This window comes from Rutidosis leptorrhynchoides, chromosome 6, assembly GCF_046630445.1.
Source record: "Rutidosis leptorrhynchoides isolate AG116_Rl617_1_P2 chromosome 6, CSIRO_AGI_Rlap_v1, whole genome shotgun sequence".
In the NCBI taxonomy this organism is placed as follows: Eukaryota; Viridiplantae; Streptophyta; class Magnoliopsida; order Asterales; family Asteraceae; genus Rutidosis; species Rutidosis leptorrhynchoides.
This window is the reverse complement of record NC_092338.1, coordinates 31,045,997-31,063,443: the sequence shown is the minus strand read 5'-3', so window position 1 is coordinate 31,063,443 and position 17,447 is coordinate 31,045,997. Positions and strand designations below refer to the sequence as shown.

General features: G+C 33.4%; 3 protein-coding genes across 6 annotated transcripts; 1 reads left to right on the top strand and 2 right to left on the bottom strand.

Moving 5' to 3' along the window:
- The first annotated feature begins 421 nt into the window (after positions 1–421).
- On the top strand, positions 422–5,678 carry LOC139851887 (glycerol-3-phosphate acyltransferase 9-like). Of its 2 annotated transcripts, XM_071841076.1 has the most exons (13): positions 422–556; positions 657–714; positions 1,395–1,513; positions 2,023–2,122; positions 2,299–2,394; positions 2,523–2,619; positions 2,830–2,917; positions 2,995–3,091; positions 3,725–3,810; positions 3,896–4,015; positions 4,113–4,211; positions 4,568–4,618; positions 5,301–5,678. In XM_071841076.1, exons 1-12 carry the CDS (start codon positions 450–452, stop codon positions 4,614–4,616), a joined length of 1,116 nt encoding a protein of 371 aa, XP_071697177.1. In that variant the 5' UTR covers positions 422–449; the 3' UTR covers positions 4,617–4,618; positions 5,301–5,678. The 2 variants fall into 2 exon arrangements, with proteins under 2 accessions (XP_071697177.1, XP_071697178.1); XM_071841077.1 differs by lacking the exons at positions 4,568–4,618; positions 5,301–5,678 and adding an exon at positions 4,361–4,552.
- Positions 5,679–5,859: 181 nt separating this feature from the next.
- Positions 5,860–9,625, bottom strand: LOC139852252 (putative 4-hydroxy-4-methyl-2-oxoglutarate aldolase 3). 3 transcript variants are annotated; one of them, XM_071841492.1, is made up of 3 exons: positions 9,470–9,606; positions 7,939–7,995; positions 5,860–6,486 (listed from the first exon to the last, which is right to left on the bottom strand). In XM_071841492.1, the coding sequence occupies exon 3, from the start codon at positions 6,476–6,478 to the stop codon at positions 5,978–5,980; it is 501 nt and encodes a 166-aa protein (XP_071697593.1). In that variant the 5' UTR covers positions 6,479–6,486; positions 7,939–7,995; positions 9,470–9,606; the 3' UTR covers positions 5,860–5,977. The 3 variants fall into 3 exon arrangements, with proteins under 3 accessions (XP_071697593.1, XP_071697592.1, XP_071697591.1); XM_071841491.1 differs by lacking the exon at positions 7,939–7,995 and having other exon boundaries at positions 9,470–9,625; XM_071841490.1 differs by lacking the exon at positions 9,470–9,606 and having other exon boundaries at positions 7,939–8,191.
- Positions 9,626–14,965: 5,340 nt separating this feature from the next.
- Positions 14,966–15,736, bottom strand: LOC139853527 (uncharacterized). The gene has a single exon (XM_071842918.1). It carries the CDS (start codon positions 15,734–15,736, stop codon positions 14,966–14,968), a length of 771 nt encoding a protein of 256 aa, XP_071699019.1.
- Positions 15,737–17,447: the final 1,711 nt, after the last annotated feature.

Below are 17,447 nucleotides of genomic sequence, written 5' to 3'. Positions count from 1 at the left end.
TAAACTTGAGTATTCTTTAAAGATTCTCAAGTATTCAACGACTAAGTCACACCTTGAAGTTTATTCGAATCACTAATTCTAAGCACTTTGAGTTGCAATTTATATCATTTTGCTGCAAATATCATTATATTTATGAAATTCACCTTAACAATGTTTATAAAAATCCAAATCTAAATCATAATATTAAAAATGTTTTATACTCCTAAATCCCAACCAATTATAATTTAAAAAAGTTAATGTATTTAAAAAAGTTGATGTATTTTCTTGGTCTCCGAATATGCTAATTTTTGTGCTCGCGAACATCGATTCAGATGAAATTGGGTTTCGCTGCTATGACATAATTACGTGGTCAACAGTCGCTTACTAATTCCCCTTATTAATTTTCTTAAATAAAATCCCCCAAAAAGAAAAAAAGAAAAACAAAAAAAAAAAAACGTGGCACCGAAAAGATGAGCAAGCTAATATCATCAAGCTCCGAGCTAGACCTAGATCGCCCTAACATCGAAGATTACTTACCCACCGATTCAATTCAACAACCTCACACTAAACTTCGTTTGTAACTACTCCATTCCCTTTTTCTATATCAATATATCAATAGATTAGATTAGTTATCTAATTTCAAAAAATTTCATTAATCGACTGTTAATTTTGTTTAGGCGCGATTTATTGGATATATCGCCTACGTTAACGGAAGCAGCTGGCGCTATTGTTGATGTAAGTTTCACGGTTCTGTAATTTCGATATGTTTTCTATTTGATTTGTGAATTAGATATTTAGATATACCTTTTATACAGTATTAGTTAATTGTTAATGATCATGAACCTCAATTAGGATTGTAATTTTATCAATTGTGTTTTCATTTATGATTGGAGAATTGAGCATGGAGCATGTAAGTTAGAAATCAGAATTAGGTTTTAGGATAGATGCCTTATTTTGTAAGAGCACAAGGTGTCCGTGTCCATTTGTCAAGGTCCATTTCGGTGTCGAAAATTGACCTTGAAATTGATTAAAGTGAGGTGTCGTTCGGTGTCCATTTCGGGGTCTATTTTGATCGTGTACCAATAAGAAAATAGAATATAATTAAAAAAGAAAAAAAAAACAAAAAAAAAGGTTAAAACCACCGTCGGTGTTGAGACAGTGGCCAACGAAATCGACATTGACTATAAGAGACGGTGGGATGGTGTCCAATTCTTGAGCTATGTCCATTTCAATGCTGGAATCGACGAATGGATACCGAGACCTCTAAAGGGAATAGTTCTCATAAATCTTTTGTTCTGATCTTCTTCATCTGCATGTATGTTGTGAAATTAATTCATATTCCTTGTTGTCAGTTTACATGGTGTATTAAAAATAGTTATGTAATCCTCTGCCATATATTTGTGGTGCATGAACAGGATTCTTTCACGCGATGTTTCAAGTCGAATCCTCCAGAACCTTGGAATTGGAACATATATTTATTCCCATTGTGGTGTTTGGGAGTTTTAGTTAGATATGGGATTCTTTTCCCAGGGAGGTAAGCATCGTATTTGAATTTACATCACGTTATGACCTATCAAACATAAAGAATAACAAAACACTGATGCCGGAATAAGTTCTCACATGCTAGTATAGGAGTTCAGTTTCTCTGAATGTAGTTACTTACCATCTTGTAGTTTTGTACTATTGTTTTCGAAACTTCATTTCAAACAACACACGATCGTTCCAGCTCAATTGCTTTCAGAATGCTTGCAAGTTTGTTAGTTGTCTAAAAAAAGTAAAATGGAGTTTCGTGTATGGTATTTTAAGAATTAGATCATATCTCTTTGAGGATGTTAATTACCATTTAAATTTTTGTAGGCTCCTAACCTTTCCCCCTTTGTGGAACAATCCATTTGTTTGAAATATGTGAATTTTGTAGAGATTTTGATAATCTCCTAATCCCTTAACCATGTGTTAAGACTGTCTGAGTGCCTCCTGTTGGTATCAGTTTATATTAATCTAATTATTCATTTCAAATTTGTTTTTCTTTTATTCATACTGCAGGGTTTTTATTCTGACGTTAGGATGGATAATATTCCTTTCATGTTACATTCCTGTGCATTTGCTATTGAAAGGGCATGATAAATTGAGGAAAAGGTTAGAGGTATGACTGCATTTCTGGCATCTTTTAAGATCTACATCAACTACCGTTAAAAGATGCACGTAGTCTTAGTACTAGTGCTAGATGGATCCCATATTTGATATTGTGATCCAACTTTGAATACTTGCGTCAGTTTGTTTGGCCATGGTTAATCTAATACACCTCTCTATGGTTAACAGAGGGGGCTGGTGGAGTTAATTTGTAGCTTCTTTGTTGCATCATGGACAGGGGTTGTCAAGTATCATGGCCCTCGGCCATGTGCAAGGCCTAAGCAGGTAAAACATTCAAGTACCTGCATTTTCTTGTATTATAATGAATCTAAATTTAATTTTTACCGGTGAATTATGTATTCAAGCTATCACGATAGACAGTATATCTGAGTACCCAATTGTTGAATGAACAGGTATTTGTGGCTAACCATACATCGATGATCGATTTCATTGTTTTAGAGCAGATGACTGCATTTGCTGTTATAATGCAGAAACACCCTGGATGGGTTGGTAAGTGAACATGTTTAATTTGCATGTCTTAATATATTGCAGTAAGATACAAATGGTTGACGTTGTACAAAAACATGACCATGTGGGTGTCACCCTTGATTGTGAGGAACTTATATATGAAAAAGCCAATGGAGAATGAAAAAATAATCAGTAAAATAGTTCCCATAAAATGATTATTTGTTTATTCATTTATGTTTTTTGTGTGTGTAGGGCTTCTACAAAGCACTATTTTGGAAAGTGTGGGGTGTATATGGTTCAATCGTTCAGAGGCGAAGGATCGTGAAATTGTTGCAAGAAAGTATGTTTAATTCAAGATTTTTTCTTTTCATTTATTTGTTGAATATATAAATATCGTGATATGAGCTTGCAATTCAGGTTAAGGGAACATGTTGAAGGAGTTGACAACAATCCTCTTCTTATATTCCCTGAAGGAACTTGTGTAAACAATAATTACACTGTTATGTTCAAAAAGGTACGTTTGTTGATTCATGTTGTAGCAATTGGATGTAAAAATTCGACCATGTATACAACGTCTTTCTTAGAAAGAAGTCATATATAGTGCCATTGTTTTAAAAATTCCTGATTACTCCTTTTTAATTACAGCCTGATCCGATTTTCGGATATCCATTTAATTAATCGGTTAACGGGACAAAATCAGATCTAGTTGGTCAATTATAGAGTTTTTGAACAAAGGAACGATTATGTTTCTAAAGAATTATGTTAAATTCTATGTTTATGGTTTTCATCTATATTTACCCATATAATTTTGAAATTTATTATTTAAATGTATAAAAACCCAATCCGATTGATCCCCGAGTTGCCGATTACTCCCTCCAAAATTCCGACTTAGTACTCCCCAAATAGCAAGTTTTTCCACCTTGTTTTGTGATTTCAATGATATGTTCTGCTCGGTGCATTTTTTGATTCGTATATAAAGTTGTGCAAAACTTTCTTTTAGTAGAAAAGCATATGCCTTTTATCATACAGCGCCATAACTTTAGTCTTCTGGTTTAAAAAATAAGTACAAATTTTGTTCTGTTCTCTTGCTATATTTTACTTCATTGGTTTGTGTATACGTTGTACATGTTGGTAATCTTTTTTTTAGGGTGCATTTGAACTTGGGGCCACTGTTTGCCCAATTGCAATCAAGTACAACAAAATCTTTGTTGATGCCTTTTGGAATAGCAAAAAGTAAGAAACTTTCTTTAAATTGGTCTTTATTTCGTTTTTTATTTCTTGGTTGGATTTGCTCAAAATGAGTAATTTCATTTTGCAGACAATCGTTCACAACCCATCTGTTGCAGCTGATGACATCATGGGCCGTGGTTTGTGATGTTTGGTACCTTGAACCCCAAAAAATAAAGCCTGGAGAAACAGCTATTGAGTTTGCAGAGAGGTTTGTCAGCTTCCTCTTAAGTTGAACTGTTTGGAGACAATACCATAATTACTCTTAATTTAATTCTCTTTTTTGTCTTTATTGTGCTCCATTGCAGGATCAGGCACATTATCTCCGTTCGTGCAGGTCTTAAGATGGTCCCGTGGGATGGGTACTTGAAGTATTCTCGCCCTAGCCCAAAACATAGGGAACGCAAGTAAGTTGAACTTTTATGACATATTAATGCATAAGATCGTGATAAATATTTACATGTAGCCTAATGTGTATATTAAGGCTAAAATCCGATAAAGATGACCAACTTTGGTATAATTACTAATACTTTATAACCAACATTTTTATGCCCAGAAGTACCGGGAACTAAAAAGTATCTTCTGCAAGTCATGATCAAATATATTCTCAACTCCCAAAATAATCACGTGGTTGCTGCTGTGGCATTGACATGACCACTAGGAGCCATTTTAATTGGAACATTACTTTGTTATCCATATTTGAATTGTGATTATAGTTAGATCTTATGCACTTTGTTCCAATTTGTTATTTGATGTGTGGCAGGCAACAAAGTTTTGCGGAATCAGTGCTGCGCAGGTTGGAAGAAAAATAGAGGTTTGTAATGTAGACCACTAGACTCTAGATCGTAGTTTTCTGTTCACCTTTCCCGTTTGCTTACATATGCATCTCAAGCTGATCCCAATACTAGATAGATATGAAGCCTGGCTTTTGTTTGTTGGAACACGTTTTATGCTCTTCTTTTAAGTTTTTTCTTAAATATATTATCTTTTAATCAAAGACATCTCTTAGGCTGCAATTTTTTGAGTTCACTTCTGTTTTTATCTTGTTTTAATTTTTAGTATTAGGCTTCTTTTAGCAATTTCAACTTTGGAGGATAAGATATGGTCATCTGAAACTAAAGTAATGAGGTTTTCCCTGTTTGAGCCCAAGTATTTTTACTTTGGTGTACGTGGTCTAACCGGATTAATCCGTAACCGTTTCCAACCCCTATGTGGCCACCACAAGATTTGAACCTGAAACCTCTTTTGCAATTGTGTTGAACTAGTATTCCATTTATCCGAGTGATGGATTATGCTTGTAATGGATCTCGTGGTAAAATGTAAATTAACAAATCATATAAATGATACACATGTTAGTAGTTTGTCAAAATTTACCTTCCTTTTGCATGTGGATATCTTGTTAAATTATTTGCTGCCTATTCTAGGAGACTGTTTGATTAGTTACAGATATTTCTAATATTTTAATACGGTTTCGATCGATTTTTCTTTCTCTTCAGATCATAGATTGTCATGCATAGCTGCAAAGATAGATGTCAATGTAGTATGAACAATCAAGAATGCTGGCTTCATGCCAAACTCCGTTCGAGTATGTATTTTGTTGAGACTTGCGTGTGCTTAATGATCCCACTGGTCATGGCTGCTATAAGTGGGCACACAACCACTTTTGTTTGATCAACTGGTGCTTTATATTGACTTCATTTGTTTAGCGCGCGAGTAGTTTGTAATGCTATACGCACTGATTCGTAGAGTAGTATAGACTTTCAAATCTGCAAACGTTTGATTACCAGTTCTTTTACGAGCTGCTAATCTACATTACACTACTATGAGTTATGTTACATTAATATGTTTCGTTAATCAGAAGTAGTACCATATTTCACCAATCATCCAAAACATACTACCTTATTATCTTAAGTACCAAAATTAAACAAGAAGTGTACCAAAAATATACAGGGAGTCGTCTAGGGGTGGGGGGTTGTGTGTGGTTCTCAAGTTCTCAACAAAATCTTTTCGACAATGGCAGTGCAAAAACAGGATATCGAAACAAACAAGCAACTCTGTCAAACAGTTGGTCTTATTATTATAACATCGGTAAAAGTACAAAAACAGATCACTGAACACTTGCGAATTTGAAAAGGATTGTAAATAAATAAACATTAGCAAACAGTTCTTTTATCTATAAAGATATCTCTGTTGTAGACACAAGAATACCATCGCTATCCGCATACAACCATTCGCCATCGTGAATCAAGGTTCCTCCAATGTGAACCGGCACATTCTTTTCACCAACGCCTCGTTTGAATGACTTTTGAGGATGAGAAGCCAATGCTCGAACCCCAATATCACTCCCGTTGATCTCATCAACATCTCGAATACAACCATTGACCACTATCCCAGCCCACCCATTGTTCTGAGCCAACTGGCCCAAATTGCCACCAACAAGTGCACATCTCATGCTTCCTCCACCATCGATGACTAGGACCCTGCCTTCACCTTTGCTCTCGAGATGGTCCCTAACTAACACGTTGTCCTCGAACACCTTGAGTGTGACTATGGGCCCCGAGAAAGCTCGACATTGTCCGTAAATCTTGAACACGGGAGCCAGGGCTCTGAGATCACCACTTGCTAACTGGGGTGCATTTGCATCACAAACTTCAGCAGTGGCAAATGAAGACATAACTTACCCTGCCATAAATACAAACAGATTATTTAAAGGGCAGATTCGTCAATCTCGGAAACGGGTCAAAAGGTCGGGTCAACCCACTTGAGATGTTTTGCCAATCTTCAGAATTTTGAACATCAATACAGTAATGAGCAAAATATGATCACAAAAACTATAGTTTCAGAAACAAATCAAACTAACTTGCTATACTATGACAAAATCATCTAGGATGTTTCCTTGAATTTAAAATACACATCTGATGAATATTCAACTTAAATAACCACTATCACTAGAAAATTGTACAAGTTTTAACCCATTAGACCCGTTAGAAAGAAAATATAATCCAAATGGACTCGTTTACGGGTGAACTGGTTAAAATTGTCACCTATATCTAGGATGGTATATACCATACAAACCCGCTTCTACGGCCTCCAAAATTATACCAAACACACATAAAAAAAACCAAGACTTTATCATCCTTATTAGTAAACCACCATTTAATGATAATGACAATTACAATATAGGACAAATCTAACAACACCATAATTACAGTTCTAGTATAAGAAAGCTAAACACAAGTTGAAAAGTACTTTTTCACACTATTCATATAATCATACACACATTTGTTTAACCCCTCTTATTATTTTTTATGTTTTTGAACGGAGATATCGAAATCGAATGCTCTCATTTGTCACCCACACACGCGTTAGGAGGAAATCTATTTCGCGACGATGTTGGCAGTACCATCAAAGGTTGGGGAAAAAACCCCAGAGACCTTCCCAAATCGTCTAGATGTTGGCAGTAATATCAAAGGTTGGAAACTCCCTGCTTGGAGTGAGAATCAAACATGGGTTGGCAGTAACCCAAGTTAGATCCCGCCCCTATACCATTCAAGCCAAGCTTCGGTGGTCTTACCCCTCTTATTATGCCTTTAACCTTTCAATATTGATGTTTATGCTCTATTAAAGGATGGTCACAAAGTGCCCCATTGTTCCCCACATTATATTTATGTTTTTCGGGATATGAATGAAGTATTTTTTTTAGAACGACAGTATTGGCATCACTCATAGGGGACTTCAACACATTCGCGATCATATGCCACTCACTCACATATTAAAAGGAAGCTCCTCACACACCATCGCGCAATGCGTACTCGGTGTGCTTTGGGTTAAACCGAGTGGCTTACGGCATGCACCTTGTCACCACAACAGAACCCTGGAAAAAACCTCCCCAAGGATTCGAACATGTAACGATTTTCACGATACATGCCCACAAACAATGAGTATTTTATTTTACCCAAATTTGAGAGACTAACAGTAACACCATTACACCAAATAGTAAAGGCATCATATCTACAATTCTATGCAATTAGGCAAAACAATATATCATTGTAATTTTTTGAACACATATAAGCAAATCACGAACATTATAATATGCTCATGATTAATTGAAATTAAAAAGTGGCTTTATTTTACCTTTAGAAAGTAAAGTTAAGCAGTAGTGAACCAAAGGGGTGTGAAATAGATTTGACCCTATAAAGAAAGATGGAGATTGATGATTTGATTAGAGCATTATTTTTTGATGATCAAAAGTCAAAAAAGGAAAAACTGAGATCATATGTAAAAATCCTTTCTTGGTGATCTCTAAGGATGAAGATGATATATGGAATGATGGGTAGTTGATAACATCATAAATGGGTGGGTACACACAACCTTTATCTTTTTGGAATATGTGCATTGTGATTATCTTTCAGAATATATTACTACTGTTAGTTAATATTTATAAAACTCCTACATTTTTTTCTTTTACTTTCTTGATCACAACCAGGTTTCGAACCCTCGCTTCGCGTCGAGAGTTCGGTTTACAATGTCTTTTATTGCGTTTAGTTTGTAAAATTATTTCGTGGCTAACGATGATGTCGTTGAAGTGCAACTCGAGTCGAACTAAAAGGTATAGCTCGTGAAAGATTTAAATGTTATGTTAAATTAACAATATATGTACATTTCCGTATTTCGCTATGGAATTGTCTGACTTTTAAAAATTTAACGCAAAATCAACGTGTATGAAAAGTACCCCAAATGTTTAGCGTTTTTTAAAAAGCGTCCGTTTTGCGTATAGTTAGTGACATTGTGTTCCTAAAATTATTTCGAGTATAACGATGGTGTCGAAAAAATTTAACTCGTTGCGAGCGAGAAGATATGACCCGTTGAAGATTTGAGGGAGCTTATTTAAGATTTTTTATGAAAATGATCATTTGACACTTTACCCCCTGTTTGGAGAGTCGATTTGAATTTTTTGAAAAAGTCTAGGGATCTTTGTTGGTGAAACGAAATTTAAATAATTCCAAAAAAAAAGGTGAGAAGTCGAAAATAACCCTTTTTACTATTCACTTCCACTATATCTTTTAGTTATATAGATATAATATAATATAATGTTGACATCTTCACTTAGAATATTATCCTCTTTTCATTTTTCTAGACCCAAAACAATTTTAAGTAAACATTAAACATTCTTATAATTTTTCTTTAACAATATATATTCTTGGGACACCTTAAAATTTTTATCAGCTTTTTCTCAAAACACATAAACAGACTAAATAATTAAGTTACCTAACAAATATTAGGATGAGATCTATTTAAAAATCTTGACATTTTTTATTTTCTCAAATTTATAAAGATAAACAGGGTTTGGTAAGTTGGTAACCAGATTCCATTTTAACTGCTTGCATGCAACTTCCTTTTACACGATATCCACTAAATTTTTGAACTTGTTTATTAGAGTATAGTTTCACTTGCATCATCTAAATGGGTTAACAAATACGTAGTATTGTAGTAATACTCATATTGCTCTATTACTACGTATATTATTATATTATATTATATTATATATTATACTATAATATTATACTATAATTAAAATAAAATGATAATTAAAATAAAATGATTGAAGTTACTTGGAAAGAATCTAAACAAGCTGAAAGAGATTAAAAGATGGAGTATTAATTACCTTAGATAAGAAGATTAAATTCTCTGTTTTGTGTCCTCTGTTTTCTGGTGAATGCAAGATACCCACAACCACACCTTCTTTGAATAGTGATCCCTCAAACTGACAGGAATAAAACCTAGTCAACAATTAGGTACCCCCAGTGATGCCACATATTTCTTTGACCATTTTAGTTGACTTTTTTAAGTGAGCATAAAAAGTTTCAGATTTTTTAACGAAATTATTCTTCAATCCACAAGTGTAAATTTAAGAATGAAAATTGAAAGGTATCTTAAGAATCTTCAAAGTTAATTATATTGAAGTTACTTTAATGGTTGTTACTTACAAAAAATACTCCATATAAATTTTAAAAATATATAAAATTTTGTAGTTGAATTTAATAGTATAGTATCCTAAATTCCTACATAATTAGAAAAACATATGTTAAACTTTATACCAAATTAGTGGAACATAGACCCCACTCCTATATATGTAGACTCGCTAATGTTCCACAACCACTACTTCAAATTTAATATATATACTGTATAATTGCTACGTACAAAACTTTTATCTACTGAAATCACAACGTTTTAGCCAGTGACGTATTTTAAACTTGTTTATTTGGAGAGTCGGATCACTATATCATATAATTAGATGTTGAACTTGTTATTTGTGGGTTACTATTATATTTAGTTAACTTCTTTTAAAAAAACATTATACGAGTATAAAAGCACTAAGTTATAAATGGTTTTGACTATTTAATCAACTAAATCAGAGTCCGTATGAAAAAACTATGACAATTAAACGTCTTCGTCATATATTCTTCATACAGACTCCGATTTAGTTGATTCAAAAGCTCAGACACCCGTAACTCAAAGACTTGCAAATTTCATTTTTTTGTTATTTTTGTTAGAGGGGTCAAAACCCCTCAATGCCCACACTAAACTTCGGCCTTTGCTTTAGCTCTTTTACTTTTACCGGAAAACAAACGTATACATATAATACAAGAGAGGAAATTTTCATTTTGAAAATAATATAAACTAAACTAAAATATGGATGAAAAGCAAACAGCTAAGAAGAAATCCCCTTACTAAAAGACTCCGAGCAAACTAAAACAAACCTAACAACTCCACAACTACACACTAAAAGCAACTAACATTACCACCCAAGACACCGAGAGATGACCATTAACCTAGGGATGGCAATGGCCGAGAAAAAACCGAGACCCGCGGGTATCCGGTCTGCGATTGACGGGTAAAATCATTAAATCTTACCCGCGGACACGGGTAAGGGTAAAAATTTATACCTGCCGACGGGTTGCGAGTATATACTACCCGTCGCGGATAAAACCCGACCCGTGAATACATGAGACTTTTTCTAAATTTACACACGAATTAATACTTACAATTATTAAATTTAAAAGCTATTTTACTAGTATTTGAATAATATTTAACAATATAATATTATATACAAGTCAACAATTTAATTTTCACGTTATTATACATATATTTTATACATATGGTTATATAATTAATAAAATTATTTCATTATTTGGATTTTCTAATAAAAAGTTGTATATTATTGTTACCCGCGGGTCACGGATATCCGCGGGTAACAAGCATGGGCAAAAAAATTTTTACCGGTGGGCGGGTAAGGGGTCTCAACGTGCAAAAAAGAAATCCGACGGGCGGGTCGCGAGTATATAGAACCCGTGCCCGTTACTCGTGAGCGCCATCACTACATTAACCTAAGGAACCGTCAACACCATCGACCCCATTCATGAAAAAACCTAACGTCTTCGCGGAAAAGGTAGCCTTCTTGCTCTTTGAACCCGGCTTGATTAATTCCCCTCCACTTGCTAAAAATGAACCGATTTACCTAAACGAGACGAGAAAGAAAATTACTTTATAACTCCATTCGACGAAGACACCCCTTTATTCCACGCATCTCCACCACCTACATCTGACATAGCATTGGCTACCCGCAACGACACAGAGTTAGAGGACGAGGAAACGTTTTTGGAAGTCCCACTTAAATCCGCAATTGCATCAATCTCGATATCAAAGCCCTTATAATTGCCCTTAAAAAACTAAATTTAATTATCATCCGTCCCGTATATTAATACATTTAAGATGTTATAAAAAATTTCAAGTAACTGAAATCATAACCATGTTACGTTATTTCGTTATCAACGAAATTTTTATACACATACGTGTGCAAGTATTTGTAATTTTGTATAGTTATGTATGTATATGTTATTGGTTGAAAGTGGACGTATATAAACAAGGAAATTTCTCATCACAAGTCTTAAGGTTGTTTTTTTTTTTTTTTTTTTTAAATAAATTAATACAATAACGGTAATATATTTGTTGGTTGATTGCAGTTATTTTCTAAGAAGTGATCGATTATGTTGGTGATTTTAGTGTCATCCAACTATCATTTTAGCTGATTGTGATTTACTAGAAAGCAGGAGTTAACTAGTGATACTTAACATGGGTTCGGTGAGTGCTGAGTGCACGCCCATAAGAGTGAACTAGACACTGGCGCATGATAATGGCGGGGGTAAAGGGGGCTGCTCCCCCTTGCGGGGTCCAAGGGTCAGCGCCCCTGTCGGGGTCCAAGGGGCGAAGCCCCTGGCTGGGGCCCCGCTCCCAGATGAGCGGGCGGGGGTCGAGGGGGCAGGGCCCCGAAACAAAAACGTTTTGAGTGATACGTTTTAATGAAACGTTTAAATGAAACGTTTTTTCCTGCTCCTTTTTCAACCGTCATAACCATTCATTTGTTAACCGCCTAAACTGTTTTTTATATAATCAGTTTTGGAAAACTGCTTTCATCCTCATTCAATTTCACACAGAACGAACACACAAAACTATACACATAAATCGCGTTCTTCTTGTCTAGAAACGATTTGCATTTCTAGTCTTATCCCAATTGAAATTTCGTGTAACCCGAGACAAGGAAGTCGGAATATTCAATTAGAAAAGTGTTTCACGATTCTAGAAATATCCGGATTATCTGTTTACATACCCTGTTTCTAACAAATTAAATGTACAAATAAAGAATGTGTATCTGAATTTCTTAACGAGAGCCCTTAAAGCTATCATTAATCATTAGAAAATTTCTATATAGAATTTAAAAGTTACCTACTATCAATAACTCTTTAGTTTTCACCAATGCACATCGCGTCTGTTATTTTTCCTCTTTAAAATTATAAAAAGATTAAAGTTGGACTACTGGTAAAATATGGGCCAGGCCCAATTTACTAAAATCTGGACTCTTTTAACCCAACAATGAAATTCCACAATTTTATTTACATATACAAACATATAATAGGTCACTCAAGTCGCAATTGGCACAAACTATACAAATAAATGATACATGAAAATGCAGAAGCATTGTCAAGAAAAAAAAATGAATTTGAAATTTCAATACTCCGTATGATTATGATTTGTTTTTAAATGATAAACGCCTTTGTTATCGAAGATAAAATAAAGTAATACGTAAATACGTAATCAACCTAGAGATAGATTATTGGTAGCTTACGTATTGCAAGTATTTGTAAACGAAGTGATTAGGAAAAATTAATTGGCAAATTGAGAATATTTGTAAAGGTAATGAATTTGACAAAAAGGAAAGCTGGGGTCCACTAAACAATTATCCTTGTTTCTTTGCGGAAATCTCGCCTTCAATAATATTATTTAATTTTAATTATGATTAACAATTAAAAAATTTTAAATAGGTGTAATTCTTTATCTTTCGTTTCTATCAAAGTTTTCAATCTAACGACTCATACAGTTTTTTAGATATGTCAAGTAATTATACTCCTCACGAAAAAATTAAAATTTTTACACATGTTTGGATTTGATATTTTCATTTATAATACGAAAGTAAACATAAACACTTACTATTTAATAATAATCTGAATAATTGTAATAGAAAAAGTGGTATCTATTTTAAATAAAAAGAGAAGATTCTCCAAAATCAGCCCCTCGTCCAACAACACTCATCATTTTTGTCTTTTAACGTACAAATCAAGTTTTTCATTCCTTTTACTTTTAAAAAGATTTCCTTGCGAAATTAGATTACATCTAAATATTAAAAAAGAAAAACGAAAACATAATTTCTGCCTATTACCAAAAAATAAAAAATAAAAAGCATTTAGAGCACAATTATATCAATCGTTGAAGTTAAAGTTCATAGAAAAGAAATTGCGGCCATAGCCCAACGGTTCCTCCTATACTTTGTGTCATGTGATAGGGAGAGATCATGAGTTCGATCCTTAGGGATGACATGATTTTCTTTAAACCAATTGAACACCAATAATTGTGGTATATATTGACCCTATAGGGAGGTTTTACCGGATTCGTTCACGGACCCCTACCCAGAACCACTGCCCGAATGGATGTGTTCCCGGGTACCGTCGATCGGGTTCAGGTTTCTGCCCGAACGTGTGTGTTACGTGCAAATAATGAGGGTCGTTGAAAGAAATGATCTACTATGCAAAAAAAATCGCCGTTAAAAAAAAAAAAGTTCATAGAAAAAATTGTAAATCATAATTAATAAAGATAAAGATGCATAATTATAACCGAGTAGTTTGTTCAATAAATTTTGTGTCAAATTTGGATAGTTTTAGTGTATGTTAACTTGTAGGCTAGGTGAATATATAACCAATCAACAGAGAGTAACAATTTCTCTTCCATTTTTTAACACTATGTTTCTTTTTCATTATGTTTTTTTTTTTTTTTTTTTCCTTTTAACGCAAGTATGTATTCGTTGATCCCGTTGATCCCATCTTTTTTATATATCGAATTTAACAAATATTTAATTAATAATGTAAACACAAATAAGGTGATCGTTTTTAGATAAGAGTTGTATTTTAACTATATATTCCGTATTATTTTGTTATTGTTTAGTTCCTAAATTCAAAACCCAAAACCCTAAACTCTAAATCATTCGTGTTAAAAAATCAATCTAAATCCGAAATCTAAACCCTAAACCCTAAATTTTTAAACTCTAATTTCTAAACCATCAAAATACGCTCGAAAAACACTATAATTGTTATATATTATTTTTCTGAGCGTTTTCCCGCTAAAATAAAAATATTTATCATAAAGTGTTTTTTTTAAATGTTCATATTTTCATCCAATCTATAATGTGAACAAAGTTTTTTCAAAAAACGAATAAAATTTTTTTTTTTCTTCCCCCCCGTTTTCCCCCAACTGGTTACTTCTCCAGTAATCCTACCAGTATATATATATATATATATATATATATATATATATATATATATATATATATATTGGTGAAAAGTGAATTATATTAACAAATAACAAAACAATACACATGGCAGAGCATATATCTAACCCAAAACAAGAAAAAGATACATCAACCAAGCAACTACCAAACAGAAGCACCCTAAACCCATTAAGGCACCAGCAAAACGCCAAACTACCCTAGATCAAGCTGTCCCATCTTACATGACACGCTAACACTAAGGAGCAAACACCAACCATATACAAATCACTTCCAACTTACTTGCCAAATCTTTCCAGCCTGCTGCACACTTTTAGAGTCTTTGACTTTTAAAGTCAACAACTTTATTCTAACAAACTCTTGTATCTGTACACTCAATACCTGCCCATTCCTTTTTATACCTTTGAATATACGCGTATTTCTTTCCTGCCATATATTATAAACAGTGGCTGCAATCACAATTCTAGTAATTACACTCCAAATCTTCTTTTGAAATGGATATTTCCCCATTACTTCAACAATGAAACTAATCCTGTAAGGTAACCCTTTGAACAGCAGCAAAGACTTCATTGTTTCCCACACATTTCTAGAATATGAACATTCAAAGAACAAATGTTCAACAGAATCAGGCATCTCATCACACAATGGACAGCTATATGAAGTACACACATTCCATTTACTCAACATGTCCTGAGTGGGCAGTCTATTCCAAATGGCAAGCCATAGAATAAATGCATGTTTTGGAACCATCTGATTGAACCATACAATATGATGCCAATCTTTTATGGTGTAATTACATCTAACATCACACCACACCTGCCTAGTTGAATAGTTAACCTTATCACCCTTACATGTTACCCATTTTACCTCATCCTCCTTATTAAGTAACACTGGAACCCGAATATGATTAAGTGCATTATATTTAGCCCTCCACTCTTCAGGCCATGCATTGCCATGAATTTGACTATACTCAGCAATGGTGATATTATCCTGTATTCTTGCATTATATATGTCTCTGATAATGCTAAAAACGAACATATATTTCATAGCATTATCCCTCAAGAAAGACAAGCTTTTAGTTGCAATTGTTCTATTTACAAGTAATATTCGTTTAAATAATAGAAGGTGAAGACAAAAGACAGATTCGACGAATTGAAGACGCAAACGACCAAAAAGCTTAAAAGTACAAAGTACAATCAAAGTGGTTCAAATTATTGCTGAGAAACGTCTCAAAATTACAAGAGTACAAGAAGCAAAACGCAAAATACAAGATATTAAATTGTACGCAAGGACGTTCGAAAATCCGGAACCGGGACCAGAGTCAACTCTCAACGCTCGACGCAACGGACTAAAAATTACAAGTCAACTATGCACATAAATATAATATAATATTTAAATAATTCTTAAAATTATTTATATATTATATTTATTTATTAAAACGTCGACAAGCTTGAAAACAAAAATATGTGAGCTGGTACCTACCTCCATGCGATCGCATGGCCTGTAGGCTTGTTTTCCATGCGATCGCATGGGCCACTTTTTGTGGCCACATGCCTATAAATTTCGCAGTTTTGAGCAACCTTTACAACATCTTTTTCTTCTTCCTACTCAAACGTGTATATATATATATATATATATATATATATATATATATATATATATATATATATATATATATATATATATATTTAATTTTAATTTTAATTTTAATTTTAATTTTAAATTCTAATAATAAGGGTATGTTAGAGAATGTTGTAAGGGTGTAAGTCGAAATTCTGTCCGTGTAACGCTACGCTATTTTTAATCATTGTAAGTTATGTTCAACCTTTTTAATTTAATGTCTCGTAGTTAAGTTATTATTATGCTTATTTAATGCTGAAGTAATCGTGATGTTGGGCTAAATATTAAAATTGGGTAATTGGGCTTTGTACCATAATTGGGGTTTGGACAAAAGAACGACACTTGTGGAAATTAGACTATGGGCTATTAATGGGTTTTATATTAACTAAATGATACCTCGTTGATTTAATATATAGACTTATAATTTGACGTATTTATATATAACCACATACGCTTGACTGGGTACGGTGGGCGGGATATCTATAAATACCAATAATTGTTCATTTTACCGGACACGAAACTGGATTAATAGTTAATAGACTTGTTGAAACAGGGGTGGATTACATTCAAGGGTAATTGGTGTAATTGTTAACAAAGTAGTAAAACTTGGACTACACGCAGTCGATAACCTGGTATATTCATTAAACAAAGTATTAAGACCTTGTTACAATTCGAATCCCTAATTAGTTGAAATATTTGACTTCGGGAATAAGAATAATTTGACGAAGACTTTCGCACTTTATGATTATGACTGATGGACTATTATGGAAAAATCCGTATGGACATATTGAATAATCCAGGACAAAGGACAATTAACCCATGGGAATAAATTAAAAACAACACGTCGAACATCATGATTACGGAAGTTTAAATAAGCATAATTCCTTTATTTCATATTTAATTGCACTTTTAATTATCGCACTTTTATTTATTGTCATTTTATTTAATTGCATTTTTAATTATCGTACTCTTTAATTATCGCAATTTTATTTTATCGTATTTTTATTTATCGCAATTTCATTATCGTTATTTACTTTACGCTTAAAATTAAGTTATATTTATTTTTAATATTTTACATTAGGTTTTAAATGCGACTAAAGTTTTAAAAATCGACAAACCGGTCATTAAA

What these genes read in the sequence shown, in the direction of transcription:
- LOC139852252 (XM_071841491.1), bottom strand. Translation starts at nt 6,478, where the DNA reads ATGTCTTCATTTGCCACTGCTGAAGTTTGTGATGCAAATGCACCCCAG.
- LOC139853527 (XM_071842918.1), bottom strand. Translation starts at nt 15,736, where the DNA reads ATGTTCGTTTTTAGCATTATCAGAGACATATATAATGCAAGAATACAG.
- LOC139851887 (XM_071841076.1), top strand. Translation starts at nt 450, where the DNA reads ATGAGCAAGCTAATATCATCAAGCTCCGAGCTAGACCTAGATCGCCCT. An exon ending in GGGATTCTTTTCCCAGGGAG is followed by an intron (nt 1,514 to 2,022) that starts GTAAGCATCGTA and finishes TTCATACTGCAG; the next exon opens with GGTTTTTATTCTGACGTTAG. An exon ending in CGTGAAATTGTTGCAAGAAA is followed by an intron (nt 2,918 to 2,994) that starts GTATGTTTAATT and finishes CTTGCAATTCAG; the next exon opens with GTTAAGGGAACATGTTGAAG.